The sequence below is a fragment of the Perissodus microlepis genome, chromosome 20, assembly GCF_051167445.1.
Source record: "Perissodus microlepis isolate ML-2025 ecotype Zambia chromosome 20, ASM5116744v1, whole genome shotgun sequence".
Classification (NCBI taxonomy): domain Eukaryota; kingdom Metazoa; phylum Chordata; class Actinopteri; order Cichliformes; family Cichlidae; genus Perissodus; species Perissodus microlepis.
In genome coordinates, this window is record NC_140480.1 from 1,400,085 (window position 1) to 1,415,043 (window position 14,959).

At 40.3% G+C, this 14,959-nt stretch overlaps 2 protein-coding genes across 2 annotated transcripts; one reads left to right on the plus strand and one right to left on the minus strand.

The window, feature by feature from the left end:
* The first annotated feature begins 1,419 nt into the window (after positions 1-1,419).
* On the plus strand, positions 1,420-10,825 carry LOC146363715 (basement membrane-specific heparan sulfate proteoglycan core protein). Its single transcript, XM_084917215.1, has 19 exons — positions 1,420-1,568; positions 1,671-1,706; positions 2,444-2,494; positions 3,308-3,598; positions 3,686-3,952; positions 4,135-4,428; positions 5,509-5,781; positions 6,049-6,321; positions 6,589-6,861; positions 7,009-7,278; positions 7,412-7,693; positions 8,302-8,568; positions 8,648-8,765; positions 8,867-9,021; positions 9,113-9,214; positions 9,647-9,712; positions 9,944-10,003; positions 10,300-10,371; positions 10,512-10,825. The coding sequence occupies exons 1-19, from the start codon at positions 1,460-1,462 to the stop codon at positions 10,574-10,576; spliced, it is 3,324 nt and encodes a 1,107-aa protein (XP_084773341.1). The 5' UTR covers positions 1,420-1,459; the 3' UTR covers positions 10,577-10,825.
* An 89-nt stretch (positions 10,826-10,914) lies between these two features.
* On the minus strand, positions 10,915-14,815 carry apobec2b (apolipoprotein B mRNA editing enzyme, catalytic polypeptide-like 2b). Its single transcript, XM_084917217.1, has 4 exons — positions 12,961-14,815; positions 12,014-12,194; positions 11,577-11,920; positions 10,915-11,449 (listed from the first exon to the last, which is right to left on the minus strand). Exons 1-3 carry the CDS (start codon positions 13,242-13,244, stop codon positions 11,579-11,581), a joined length of 807 nt encoding a protein of 268 aa, XP_084773343.1. The 5' UTR covers positions 13,245-14,815; the 3' UTR covers positions 10,915-11,449; positions 11,577-11,578.
* Positions 14,816-14,959: the final 144 nt, after the last annotated feature.

The window sequence follows — 14,959 nt, forward strand, 5'->3', positions numbered from 1 at the left end:
GCACAACTTGATTCAGAAGCAGCAGAAGACCAGACTGGAAGTCAGTCATGTAGGGTGATAAGAGAACACTGAGGCTACACAAATGCAAACACCAAAACTGACACTGGAAGAGTGCAAAAAATGGTGGCAGGTGTGATTTATCTCAATTTCTGCGGCCACATTCAATTCAATCCAACTAAATTCTGTTCAGTTTTATTTATATAGTGCAACAACAACTGTTGCTTCAAGGTACTTTTTATAGGTAAAGACCCTACAATAATAAGTTCAGATGGTAGGGTCATAAACAACATAAAAGCAAGTGGACGTGTGGCATCTGAGGAATGTTCAGAGCATCTTATATAATCTGTATCATGAAGAACTGACGATGTTCTGCAAACAAAAGAGCAGTCCAAGTACTTTGTACTAGCAAGGTGTAACTAATGAAGTGGCCACCGAGTATACATGCCCTGGTGAAATCTAATCATTATAATCAGGCTTTAATAAACTGGATAAATCAAAAGACTGATATATACAAATGTTTTTTTTTTAAGATAGGTTATGGTTGTTATTCTCAGGTTTGATATGAACCGAGGTTTATTTTAGTTTGACATGACATAACGGGATTTTCTGTGTTATACAGACACCTTGTGGTGAGTAGAGTGAGTGAAGTCCTCGCCTACACAGGAACTGAAATGTGATGCATCTCGGCGCAAAACACCCAGCCTTACAGGAAGTCATCAGAGAGAGAAAGATTCATTCGACACGTAATAATTACTTAAAACAGATGTGCTTGTTAAGGCTGTTTTGAATATTACATATAATGTAGTTACATGTATGCTCTAAAAGGTGTTTTCAGTCAAAATGAAGCTGTTAAGAAATTTCCTTTCTTGTTTTTCAAGAGCAACTTTCAGCTGAAGACAAAAGGAAGTCACAGTTTGTGGTTAGACGCTAGTTTCATATAAGTTTAAAAAAAAGTATAATTTAAATAACCTGCAGTTTCCGTTCATCCCCTCAAATCACGCCTCAGCTACAGTTTCCAAATGGCCTACACCATAGTAAAATGATAACTTTGATTTTAGGAATGCATTTGTTGATGTTGGTAGTTTTTTTAATTATTTCTTTTGTTTAGTTTTTTTTCTGCACAATGAAATATCCCAGATACGATATACTGGCTAAGTCATAGACGACTTTAGGTCTAAAATCGTCAAATTGAGCACAATATCGAGCTTTGTCAACAGTTTAGCATCTTGCACGTTCTTTCAATTCCCTAAACCCTCCTTTTATTTCACACAAATCAGCAGTTTAACTTTGTATCAACAGCAAACACTGAGTGTGGTTCACCAACACATTTCCTGTTGCTTTAACAAAAAAAAGGCAGTTGTCTGAGAGCGACAGGAAAGCTGCTGTCCTGAGGTGAATTCAGAAATGAAGCTGTCACATACGCCCATTTATACTGCAACTGCACTATTTCCTTTACTGAATGTCACAGCGAAGCAGATATATGAGTCAACTGAGACACCCAGTCTCTACATGTGCTACACGTGCAGCTCAATGGAAAATGTGGCTGTTCAAGGTCTTCAGTGTAATATGTAAGTTTTTAAGCGTTTATGTTCAATTCTGTAGTTTATAAAGAATATTTTCACTTACATGCAAATCTTAATGCAACTGAACATTGTTTGGTTCTTTGACAGATGTGGTTGCTGTTTGTGCTTCTGAGGAAAACGATGGTAGGGAAAAACTGTCTTTCATACCGAGAGCAGATTTTCACACATTTGAGCAGATTGCACTGTTTTAGAAGTTGAAGATGATTTTTGGAAAAAGATTTTTTTTAAACATTTTCATGTTGAGCAAAAACACCAGATTCAGTACTGAAGTTAACTGTTAAGATCATAAACTGTCTCTTAAACCAACATTTATGCACTGAATGCCTACATGGCCTGGTCTGAGTCGAGCAAGAGCAATGTTTAGGAAGTAGAACTTGGGTAAATTTAACAAGAGGAACATGAAGTACTTTATTGTCATGAGTCTGAAAGTTCCCTACAACTAGATACACACTACTTTTAAACTCATGTGTCCGTATTACCTCACGCCAGCCTAGTCTCAATAGTCTCCTGTCATCATGCCGTAGGTTTCACTTGACAGTATTGAGAGTGGATGTATTGTGTAATTGTTTTGTATGTAGGACACAAAGGATTTTTTTCCTCCTTTTTCTACATGATAAGTGTTTTTAAGTCATTGTTTTGTCAAACTAAAAGTTCTTAAAAGTTGTGAAAAATGTATTCATTTCAATCATTCATGTCTACTAAAAAAAGAATTAGGCATCGCAGTTTGAGATTGGAGCTCAGATTTAACTGTTACCAGTGTTTTTATGAAGTCTCACCTTTACATTGTGGATATGACTCAAACCTTGGGTTCTTATTTAGTCTAAACTTTGCTCTCCACATCTTTTCTCTTCCTCATCCAGCAACCACCTACATTCTTAGAACAAGTGAACCGACAGCACCTCCTCCTTTTGGTGAGATTATGACCTCAGTTTTTTTGATCATATGTACTCATCAAACGCCACTTACACTGTGCCGCTAACATGTCGGGCTCGTTTTTGGCTTCAGAGCTACTTTAACTGGCATGACGAGCATCATGCACAGACTGCACATTAGTGGGCAGCAGTACCTGCATGATGGATTTGTTTTATTTAACCACATCCGATAGGTGACGTATTTCACTGACATCTAGTCAGATCTGAATTCAGTGAACACTTCGTTGTGTTCAAGAATACAGTGTGAGTGTTTGAGCTTTGGCATGCCGTCCTGTTGAATAGATGGGTACAATTTATCAGTAAAGGAATGAGCAGGTCCAGCAACAATGGGCTACTTGAGTAAGCTTTTTAGGTGACGTCTGATTGATGCTGTAGAGTATCTAAAGACTTCCTACTGACCCATAAAACACCCCATTCAATGCAACAATTCTGAGGTTATGTCATTACAGAAATCTAACCAATCAAAATGTTTTTTCCGGTCTTTAATTGTCAAGTTTTGGTAACTTTGGTTTCCTGTTCTTACCTGACAGGATTAGCATCTGGTGTTTTTGTGCTCCCATCTACTTCAGCTTTTACTGCGTTCTACATTCACAGATGCTCCTCTGTATACTTTGTTTGTGATTATTTTTTTAGATTTACTGATATTTTTATATTAAGTCAGTAGCCACTGCCATCATTAGGGGGGTTTTGCTCAGATTCTGGATATACGAATGGAATCTAAACTCTTTCTTTCTTTTAGGAGTGTAAACCCTCATTCATTCCCATTCTTTCACTTTTGTAATCAATTTTCAGTGCCTCCGGTACCAGTTCTGGAGCGAACTTCCTCCTGGTCAGACGTCTTCTCGTCTGAGAAAGTAGTGCTAAAATGTAAAGCCACTAGCAGCTCGGAGCTGATCTTCACATGGAAGAAAAATGGAAGCCCTCTAGGTTCTGGTCCAAATTTGTCTCCGTCCCCAGATAAGTCAGTGCTTACAATCACAGCAACATCACCACAAGATTCTGGAAGTTACACCTGTGTAGTTGAGGGCAAAAAGAAGCCCAGTCAAACTAAAGAAAGTGGACCTGTCGAAATTAAAGTTTATGGTAAGGTTCGTTGCAATATTTGTGCTGTATTTATAGAGAGAGTGTAGACTGCTGAAGCATACCCTTTTCTTTCTGTGTCCTGAGCAGCAAGCACACCCAAGCCCACACTTGCACGAGATTCAGACTTTGGCGAGATGTTCCCCGGCGAATCCATCACTTTCACCTGCAGTGTTGATGTGTCGTCTGGATGGGAGTACCTGTGGTACAATGGTCAACACCAGATTTCAGGAGTTAATACTAAGTCGTATACCATAAATTCTGTAACGACTCAAAACAGTGGACAGTATTATTGCAAAGGCAAAAGAGATCAGTTTCTTACAGATTCAAGTGAGAGCACAACTCTTAACGTTATTGGTAAGTATCCACTGCGCCACCAGTACATAAACGACATCATTCATGTTTATTTACATGAGGCTGTGTGTAACCTTTGGATGCATGTATAGTACTTGGATAATGTACATAGCAATTTGGTTTTCTTACTGATACTCTTTTAACCTGCAGTTAAAAGTTCTCTTTTGACTTTTTTTGTGTTACAGACCCACCAACACCAGGTCTGCAGCTTCAGACTGCCTGGAAAGATGTGTTTGAAGATGAGGCGGTGGAATTTCGCTGTCAAGTTGTCAGTAGCACCCCTGGCTGGACGTTTACATGGCACAGAAATAATCAGCAGCTCCAAAATAACCCAGTTGAGATCATTAATGGAGACGGATCATCATTGAAAATCACCCCGGTCCGTCAGACGCATAAAGGATCATATACCTGCAAAGCTCACCTTACATCTAGGGGAGTGAACTCTGGATTCAGCAACGAGGTTATGATCCAAGTTAGGGGTGAGTTTTCTTGCATGCGCATGGTATTACATTAACTTGCATTAACAGTTTAAGAAATAACAAAGTAATAAGAGTATGACAGGCTAATAGGGTGATTCTGTCACTGTGGACAGAGCCAAGCAGTCTGTTTTGGCCCTTTGCGTTGCTTCATATATACCTCACAGACAAACATGAGATTCTTATCAGTTTTCTCAAACCTCACCACAACAGTAGGTGAAAACAAGTAAAATTATTGTTGTAAATAAACAGTTGGTATTGTGAATATGCAAAATGCTAATCTTGTGTTATAAGCAGGTCATATTTTGTGTTGTCCATACTGTTATTAAAACCTCAAAACTTCTTTGTACTCCGTGAAACAGCATTTTGAGAGCATCTTCCTTCCGTTATTTTCTGCATCGTCTGTCGAAACAGGATGTTGTGGCGTAGCATAAAGCACAGAGGGATGCCTCAAAAGCCGTCAGGGTGTTAGAACATCGGTGGAGCTGTCAGGGAAAGAATAAGATCATTTGTGTAAAAGGACACATCCTGTTTTACACACTAAATAATAGAAATCATTGCTAGCTGCAACTGTAAAAGCATGTTATGTTAAATGGTTAATGCGTCTGCTTTCGTCAGAGATTCCAGTTCCAACTATAACAGACACACTCAAGTGGGCACATGTGTTCCCCACCGAGAGTGTGAAGTTCAAGTGTGGGATGGGGCAGGGCGCCTGTAACTGGATATATACATGGTAGAGAGATGGGACGCAGGTCCACGCTGATGGTACTGTGTCTTTAGATGCGAATGAGGCTCTGCTTCAGCTGGTCATATAGGAAAATATAAGTGTAGTGGAAAAATCCAGAACAGGGCTGTCACCAGCCAAACCAGTTCTGAAGTTTCTCTCCCAGTGTGTGGTGAGTGTTAGAAATTTACATAACATCACAAATGCTTTTGTGTATTTTTACAAGGGAATTTTTTCAAGTTCAGGTATAAAACATATCAAATATTATATTAAAATACAAGAGTATTTGTTTGAGGCACATCACTAGCTACACATTAGCTCCCACGTATTTTTTGATTGTCATGTTCATATCCCCTCAGCTGAGAAACCCACTCTCACACTGACACGAGATCCAGACTACGATCTGATGTTTGCTGGAGAAGCGGTCACCTTCAGCTGTGCCATCAGTGTCCAGTCTGAATGGACGTACCTGTGGTACAAAAATGGCAGTCAGGTTACTGGATCATCAGACAAACTTAAAGTTCAAATTCGTGAAACAGCAGATGGGGGATCGTATACATGCAAAGCAACAAGAGGTCAAAATCCAGCCTTCATCACTGATTCAAGTGGAGCTAAACAACTTAAAGTGCAAAGTAAGTTTCTACTGACTCTTCTTCAGAATATTTGTTTGTAGTCCAGCAGGTTTGTTTCTGCTTTGTAAAAACAGTTCTGAAGGTTTCTCTCACAGTATATGGTGAGTTTAAGAAATGTATATAACATCACAAATGGAAAATGTTCAGGTTCAGGTATAAAACATATCAAATATTATATTAAAATACAAGAGTATTTGTTTGAGGCACATCACTAGCTACACATTAGCTCCCACGTATTTTTTGATTGTCATGTTCATATCCCCTCAGCTGAGAAACCCACTCTCACACTGACACGAGATCCAAACTACGATCTGATGTTTGCTGGAGAAGCGGTCACCTTCAGCTGTGCCATCAGTGTCCAGTCTGAATGGACGTACCTGTGGTACAAAGATGGCCGTCAGCTTCCTGGATCATCAGACAAACTTAAAGTTCAAATTCGTGAAACAGCAGATGGGGGATCGTATACATGCAAAGCAACAAGAGGTCAAAATCCAGCCTTCATCACTGATTCAAGTGGAGCTAAACAACTTAAAGTGCAAAGTAAGTTTCTATTGACTCTTCTTCAGAATATTTGTTTGTAGTCCAGCAGGTTTGTTTCTGCTTTGTAAAAACAGTTCTGAAGGTTTCTCTCACAGTATATGGTGAGTTTAAGAAATGTATATAACATCACAAATGGAAAATGTTCAGGTTCAGGTATAAAACATATCAAATATTATATTAAAATACAAGAGTATTTGTTTGAGGCACATCACTAGCTACACATTGGGTACTGCATATTTTTTGATTGTCATGTTCATATCCCCTCAGCTGAGAAACCCACTCTCACACTGACACAAGATCCAGACTACAATCAGACGTTTGCTGGAGAAGCGGTCACCTTCAGCTGTGCCATCAGTGTCCAGTCTGAATGGACGTACCTGTGGTACAAAAATGGCAGTCAGGTTACTGGATCATCAGACAAACTTAAAGTTCAAATTAGGGGAACAGCAGATCAGGGACCGTATACATGCAAAGCAACAAGAGGTCAAAATCCAGCCTTCATCACTGATTCAAGTGGAGCTAAACAACTTAATGTGCAAAGTAAGTTTCTATTGACTCTTCTTCAGAATATTTGTTTGTAGTCCAGCAGGTTTGTTTCTGCTTTCATTTCAGAACCTTTTTCATGAACACTTCAGTTGCTTCTGTCTAAAATTAAACTCAAACACTACTTCTTCTTTGTCTGTTCAGAAAACAAGCCTAAGCCTACAATAACTCAACAGCCAGATGCTAAAAAGCTTTACGTTGGAGAAAACGTGTCCTTTGAATGCAAAGTTGAAAACTCAGATGAATGGAGCTATGACTGGTACAAAGATGAAGCATCAATTCCCAACAACAACAACAGTTTAAAAATGGAAGGACTCCTTTTGTTAAACAGGGGAGTTTATAAGTGCAAGGCCAAAAGAGACAAAACAGGATTCAACACAGAATTCAGTGACAAACGGACCGTACAAATCTCTGGTGAGCTAAACAAAGACACTTTGAATTAATGTGATTTGAGATACTTTGGGGTATTATTATGGTGAGAATCAAAACAGAAAATCTCTAATGATTTGTAAAATGATTAACAAGTCTCTTATATTTTATTTTGTAGAAATTCCTGTTCCAACTTTGAAGCTAGTAACCAAATGGCCAGATGTGTTCCCCACTGAGAGAGTAAATATGAGCTGTGAGATGCAGAACGACAGCGCTGACTGGACATACGCGTTTTACAGAGATGGCACAGAGGTCCAGCATTATAATTCAGATAAGGGCAGAAATTTTTCCATCACCTCTGCTTCAACCTCAGACAGGGGAAGCTACAGCTGCTCAGGAAAACTGAAGAGCAGGGACGTCTACAGCACCAAAAGTTCTCCACTAAATCTTCATGTCTATGGTGAGATTTGTTTTCTTCTTCTGATTTTTGACACGGTTCTTCATTAAAACTTGTCTTTTTTAATTTAGCTGTTTTAGCTGTAATTTTAAAGCAAGGGTTTAAAAGATTGCAAATGTAAGGCTGTTTACTCTCCTGCTAAGAGTTAGACTATGAGAGTGTTGACCCGTTTACAAATGCAATGTTCAGTATGAGATCACACCAGAGGGGGAAGGTTGGCTTGAAAATTAGAGAAGCCATAAAAACACAAACACCCATGTTAACCTCATTCAATGCAAAGGTGATAAAGTCTTCAGGAAGTCAGCGGTTAATTCACATGAAGTCCTATAAAGTCATTATTATATTTACACTTTAAAAAAATACATTAAGAAATGTTGTTGTGTTTACTGTAGCATCATAGGGATGGAGCAGCACCATTGTGTAACTCTGTAACTACCTCAAATAAAAAAGCTTTTTCATCCTGGCAGAGAAGTGTTCTCGTTATGAACATTGATATTTAAAGCAGTGCAGACTAGTTAATGGTCGTCTTACCTTTAGATCAGGCTACACAGTCTGCCTTGTATTTCAGTGCTATTGTACAACTCTTATTGTTGATTCTTATCAACCCTCAGATGCAAAACCGACAGTCACACTGGAGCAGAATCCGGCACATAATTTGATGCACTCTGAGGACTCAGTGTCCTTTAACTGTCACGTTAATGTTTCCTCTGGATGGACGTATCAGTTTGTGCTTCCAAATGACAGAGTGTTAGCCTTATCTGGAAGCAAACACAACATCACTTCTGTGACAACAAAAGACTCTGGTTTATATAAATGCAAAGTTAGCAGAGGAAAGGTCTTCGATTCAGACAGTAAAACAGTAGAGCTCAACGTTGAAGGTAAGGTTATTTGATTTCCTCCTTTCATTCTTCTGGTTTTGAATGTTTGTTATTCACTTCTTGGTTGCGTTTATTACAGAGCGCCCAAAGGCTTCTATAGTCCTGCTAACTGGCTGGTCAGACGTCTTCTCCACTGATAGCTTGAGTCTAAAATGTGAAGTAAAGGAGAGCACGCACAACTGGATGCATTACACATGGTAATATAACAATGTTTATAATTATTAGTGCCCTGTGTAGATTCTGCCCTTTAGGAAAATTCAGCAGTAATGCAGATTTTCAATAAACTGAATTTTAATAGGTTCAAAGAGGGGGGACAAATCGATTCATTCAACGTGACACATACAGTAACTCCCAGCAATGACCCCGACCAGAGTACTTACACCTGCTGTGCACATGCTGATGAGAGACCCTTATACTCAAAATCCAGTGACTCTTTCAAGACCAAGAACCTTCGTAAGTATAACTGAGCTCTGCTAGTTATGAATCTTCTATCAAAATAATATTCTGTCATTAATCTTGTGCTTTGTTTTGTTTTAATGTTTAGTGTTAAAGAGGAGGGTGCTTCTTTCCATCTCTGGCTGCATCGTCTTTGGTATCGCTGCGGTCTTGATAGGATGCGTGGCCCTGAGAGTCTTCCGCAAACCAAGTATGCTTTCTTATCTTTTTGACTGTGCAAATTCTAAAACTCTGTAAGAACCAACATCATAACTTTTAGAATGAATGAAAGTGGGCAAACTGAAGTGTCAGAGTGAAAAAAAAACCTTTAGAAAAACGATTTGCACCTAAATCTGCAGCTGCATTTGGTTGGACAGGTGCAGAAATGTTTATCTATCCAGCCTGCACTTTTACCCTCGCACTGCTCTCAAAGTGTCTTTCTTGGGCATCTCTCCCACTCGACATTATTAAACAGACTAAGTACCAGTAAGTTAGTGAATCATTTTGTAGCTAAAGATAAACTATTATCTCAAAGGGTTAATGGAATCCAAAATCAGCACAGTATTAAGGTGACACCCAACTTATATAAATGTCAAAATCAATACAAGTATCACAAAAACTTGAGCTGTTAATTTTCACACAGATGGTCGTGATGACAAAATGGAAGAGGTCAACCTGTTTCCAACAATGGCCGAGCTAAAGATAACTGGTAAGTTAGCACCATGTCAGTGACGTGGTTTTGGTCGCCCTTTCCAAGTATGCTGTAGATAGAGCCCACCACAAAAACGAAGCGCCTTGAGGCGACTTCTGTTGTGATTTGGCGCTATATAAATAAAAAAAAAAAAAAAAAAAAAAAAGAAAGGCTGGGAAACTACCGACTTGCACATAAAAGTTTGGGTGTGACTTCCTGTATTTAACTTCTTTATTCCTCTTACTGCAGATGTACCGTGTCCACTGGTTGAGTACATCACTGATGCCTCTCTGAATGCACCAGCTAAAGGTAAAAATAAACAAATCCCGTAATGAGTAAGCAAATAAGTCCTTTTTCGAAGAAGTCATTATCATGATTGATTCATCTGCTGCTTTTGTAACTATGTAATATGAGGAAACTGAGAAACACATCACTTCCTTGGGAGAAACAAAATACTTCCTTTAAATGTCATATTTTGTAGTAAGTCTGAAACTGAAAAGTAAGAAAATCGCTGTAAGCAGAGAAAATTTGATTGATATACTTAAATAAGCGCTCAGCTGTCGTAAAAGATGCTGATTCTTTTCTTTCTTAATCCGTCTGAACAGAAGAAGAGGAGGAGAATGGCACAGTCTGCAGTGAAACAACACCCTTACCAATAACCAAGCAGGAGGACCAAGGTAATAAAGTTTAAATCACAAATGCACTTTCCTAATGGGCTTATTTTTTGAATCTACAGTGATGATGATGATGATCCTGTGTCAGCGTTTCTAAAACATAAAACACAATTTCTCTGTTTTTCCACAAACCTTGTCTTTAGCTGCAACGACCTGCAACCAGGAAACAACAGAAACCAACGGTGGGCTGAGTTCTTTTCTAAAATGAGCCAATGAAGAAGTCTTTGCATCAACAACAGGCCTATCAATGAGTCAGCAGACTTACTTCAGCTCTGTGAGGCTTTAATGGTCAGTGCACACCAGAAAACAACATCTATGTGCGATCTAGTGATGTGGCAGTCACAGGACATCTGAAACTCAGCTGAAGATCATTACGATTGATGTGAAAGGTTTTCGTTTTAGACGTACTCTGTCATGACCCGACAGCTGGAAACTTTTCAGGGCGAGATAGAGTTTTAAAAAACCAGCTACTGAAAAAAATAAACATATCATAAAATATGCATGAACAGATATTTTATACACACATTACCAAAAAGCACAAAACTGTTGAGGATTTATGCATCGTTTAATTCACATTGTTTGAATGAATTTGGTTTTTAAGGCACTGTTAAATAGAAAAAACATTATTTATGAGCTGAACATCATTTATAATCACTGTTCATTTTGAGTTGCTGTATATATTTTACATGTACGATGACGTGGAGGAGAATTTCTTCGTTCTTCTTCAGTTAGATCTTCAGTTCTCTGAGCAAGCAGCAGATGTCAGCAGATGTAACACAGGCTGTGGTGTTCTCCAAACTTTATTTTTACCGTAACGATGAATGTCACTTTTGTTCTTTGCTTCTTGCTTCGTTTTCTAACCACTTGGATGTTGATTAGTTGATGTATTTATGTAAAAATTCAAGCATTTTAAGTTTCCACATGAATTGTGTTAATAAAAAGTATAAAATGTTGCCAAGAGTGCATAAACTAACAACATTCTGCACCGTTTACATGTGACTGCAAGAAACACGCATTCAGCCAGTGGGAATTTCACAAGTAGTGCGATTTGTGGATCAGTCGGTGGGGAGGTCCCGTGCATCTGTAGCAGTGACAAGAAAGAGGACAGAATCCACATGGAAAACCAAGTTACCATCTATAAATAAACCTGTGATGAACCAAAAACAGCATGGTGGCTCACTGCATGCACAACACACACACTGACTCACATCTACTTGAGGATATCTGCCAGTTTTTCCATATAGTAGTTGTAGTTCTCCTGACAATCCTCCCAGGGTGTAAAGCTCTGATCCTCCTTCTCCACGTACGTTTCCCACACATGCAGGAAGTCAGACGGCTTCATCATTCGCAGTTTGCAGCCGGCTCTCACCAGACCCTTAAGCCCTTCAACTATCTCTGGCTCCTCCCACTCGAAGAGACGGGAACAGAATATACAAAGACGCAGCTTTTTGCGCTGCTGGAGGATGCTGGCCAACTTGGCTGCACAGGCCACACAGGGACTAGATGATACATACCATGTGACATCACACTCTAGAGAGGCATTAGGGAGCACCTACAGATGTGGGAGTCGAGGTTTGAGTCTAGTTTGTATTATGAGGTTAGAAATGAAAAAACTAGAGTTCACATTTGGGCACAATGGCATTACCTGTTCAAAGAAGGCCACCTCAGCGTGAGCGGTGGCATGTTCGTCCTCCATGTAACCTTTCAGAGGCTCTGCGCTGCCTCCTGCTGTATCCACTCTGAAACACAGGAGGGTTTTGTTCCTCCCTGATGAGTACTCCACATTCCTGAACTGAAACTTGAAGTAGAATGGGCTCATCTGTTCCCTGGTAGAGTAAAAGTGTGAGTTTTAACAAAGACGCCCTTTTGCCTTGTGAGTGAATCTAAAAGGAAGTGGTTTACTGGCAGAAACTGCTCTCATTATTAGGGTCAAAAGGTTTGTCCTCTGTCACCTCTCATTGTGGTTCATGACAGTGCAATGTGAGAAAAAGTGACAAATGACTTTCCAGGTGGGCAGACGTGCACTTGCTTGCCTAAGCATGGGTTGCTCATTTTGTGATGATCCAAACTAAAGTAATAAATAAAATGAAAAATAAAGAGTCAACGACTGAACGTTATGGCCTAAAGAACCTATACCAGCCAGGCTCTTTTTCTTTATGGCTTGGCTAGTAAAGCACAAACTCCATCTGCCCGGACTTAATAATCTACTGTTATACTGCAGAAGGAGAGCCAGATGGATCACAAAAAATAGATCTCATATAATGTTGATGGCGCTTTGCTTTGACAGCACATAGTCATAGGACAGATACGGGAAACAGATGCTAGGCAGGGGGATATATCTGGGGCCGGCTTCAGTGTTCACTTCGTGACTCATCCCTATTCTTACCACTATGTTAATAACAGCATGTGCAAGTCACTAGTTTCCTGTCTCACTGAAATCAAGTAAAGAACATGCACTTTTGAACAATATGACTTATACATAGAAAGGACTTCATCTATAAGATAAAACATGCTTGTGTTAAAGACTAAAACAGGTTAGTGGGACACACAGTTTTGAAGTCCTTTATGGCATACGCAGTAAATTTTACCCACCCTGTGACGATCTCAAACGGAGGCAGTTCTATAGGCTGAAACTCCCCATTTTCATCACTGCTTTTTGCGTCTGCGCCTGCTGCCCCCTCACTTTCCCCATTCCTCTTCTCTTCATCTTTCTTTGGCTGCTCAGGGACCTTCTCTGGTTTCTTCTGGGGTTTTTCTGGCTTTTTTGCCATATTCTCGTTCACCTTTTCCTTTTCTTTGTCCTTCTCACTATTCGTTTTGCTTTCCGCCTTCTTTTCTTTCCTCTTGACGCTGAACCGGCTGTTTCTGTCCGCCATGATTCTGTGCAAGTAGGTGACGGTGTCAGATGAAGAGCAGGGGTGAAAAGGAGAGAGAGAGACAGATGGGGAGGGGTGGAGGGTATAAGTGGAGTCATGACCCTAGTGCATTACAGAAATAGCACCTATTGTGTGCTAAGGTTGGAGTCAAAACATGTGCATATCTGACCAGGGTAGGGGGTAGGTGGCTCAGTTAACTAAGTCCCCTGCCTACAGTGGCCTGGCTATTAAAAGGCCAAATGACAAAACATGACTGACTGCCAGTGTGTGAGTATGGTGAAAGGGACAAGACGAGCCTTAAATTTCTTCCATAATTTAGGCAATGTCCAAAAAATGAAAGACAAACCAAACAGCGTGCACAAATGTGCCGCCTCAAGCACGAGTGCTTTTCAATCCATCAGGCTTTCTAACTGTCAGCAGGCCAGCAACAGGCAGGTTATTAATAACACTGCTTGGCTGAGTGTGCGTGTCTGTGTGTACGGGGTAACCAGGGCTTTCAAGATACTAAACACCGCTTCTGTTTGTGCCAACTCTGATGTCCTGCAGCCCATTAGGCATTAGGAAGGCCAGCTAAAGGGCACCTCAAATAGGAGAGTATTTGGAGCAGAGCAGCACAAGCAAATGCAAACTCAGTGTGTAAAAGAGGGTTTGTCTCTGTGCTATGAATAAGAGTGCGAGAGTGTGCAGTGGCCTAGTGTGCATGTGCCCGTGAACAATCAATCTATGAAATCACCCTGCATCAATATGGTGCTTTGCTGAGGCCATCGTGCAGGGGAGAGGGAAGAATTGGTTTTGTAAGGGTGTGAGCATTTTGTGTGTCTGTGTGCGGATGGAAAATGTCCTTCTGCACTGCAGATGTAATAACTTGAGGTATAAGGACGAGGGAGGGAGTGAGGGGGCAGTTCAATTACAATTTCCTCCCCCCTCCCCCGGTCTCACTGTCTGCCAAGTAATTCATTTCAGAGGCAATTACCAACAGGGCTGCATCCCAGCCCAGTCGTCTAACTCAAATGGATGAGCTGTCACAGCTGGGGAGTGGAGGGGCAGGTGGGTGCCTCAAGCTGCTCCACATATACTAACAAAGAACAACAACAACACACCCATGGAAAGCTGGGAAAACGCGCGCTTCAAAGATGAACACAGTGGCACGTCCACACAGATATCTAGTTCCATATCTAAATCCAGAGACGTCCCGGGGTGATAATCATTAAGATCACAGCAATCTTTGATAATTATGATCTATGAGGGGGACCTCTTTGTATCGCCCACAGATTAGCACATTGATTTTCAAAAACAAAAACTGTTACACTGGGTTTTTTTTAATAATAATAAATAGATGTAAGCCTTGTGAGAGCACTATCAGGGGTTCATGATACTGTTGTTTATGGTTACCTTATTGATCATAGCTCCTTAATTGAGGCACTGAAGCGCTTCATCCCTTTAATGTGGTATTATAGAACAAATGTACAGTAGCTGCATGCAGTCCTGACATTTCTTTCTCAGTTCTTTAGAAATAAGATTTTGTGAGGCTTGTTGCCTGTGATAAGGGAAGAGGGAGGGGGTGCAGGATGTGACTGCTGCCTGCCTGCTGACTCAAATTTAACTGTAATGGAATTATTGCAATTACCCAGCCTCCCTGCAGGCCCAGCCCAGAGTAAGAAAGCAAAAAAAGGCTAACACACACTACTTTATTCCCTGTTTTCCTTCATAGGGAT

Bases quoted from the DNA above. Each gene is read 5' to 3' on its own strand.
- LOC146363715 (XM_084917215.1), top strand. From the start codon at position 1,460: ATGTCACAGCGAAGCAGATATATGAGTCAACTGAGACACCCAGTCTCT. The intron at 1,707-2,443 runs GTAGGGAAAAAC...TTCCTCATCCAG, and splicing joins TGCTTCTGAGGAAAACGATG to CAACCACCTACATTCTTAGA. The intron at 6,862-7,008 runs GTAAGTTTCTAT...TTGTCTGTTCAG, and splicing joins TAAACAACTTAATGTGCAAA to AAAACAAGCCTAAGCCTACA.
- apobec2b (XM_084917217.1), bottom strand. From the start codon at position 13,244: ATGGCGGACAGAAACAGCCGGTTCAGCGTCAAGAGGAAAGAAAAGAAG. The intron at 12,195-12,960 runs GTGGGTAAAATT...TTACTCTACCAG, and splicing joins CCGTTTGAGATCGTCACAGG to GGAACAGATGAGCCCATTCT. The intron at 11,921-12,013 runs GTAATGCCATTG...CCACATCTGTAG, and splicing joins AGGTGGCCTTCTTTGAACAG to GTGCTCCCTAATGCCTCTCT.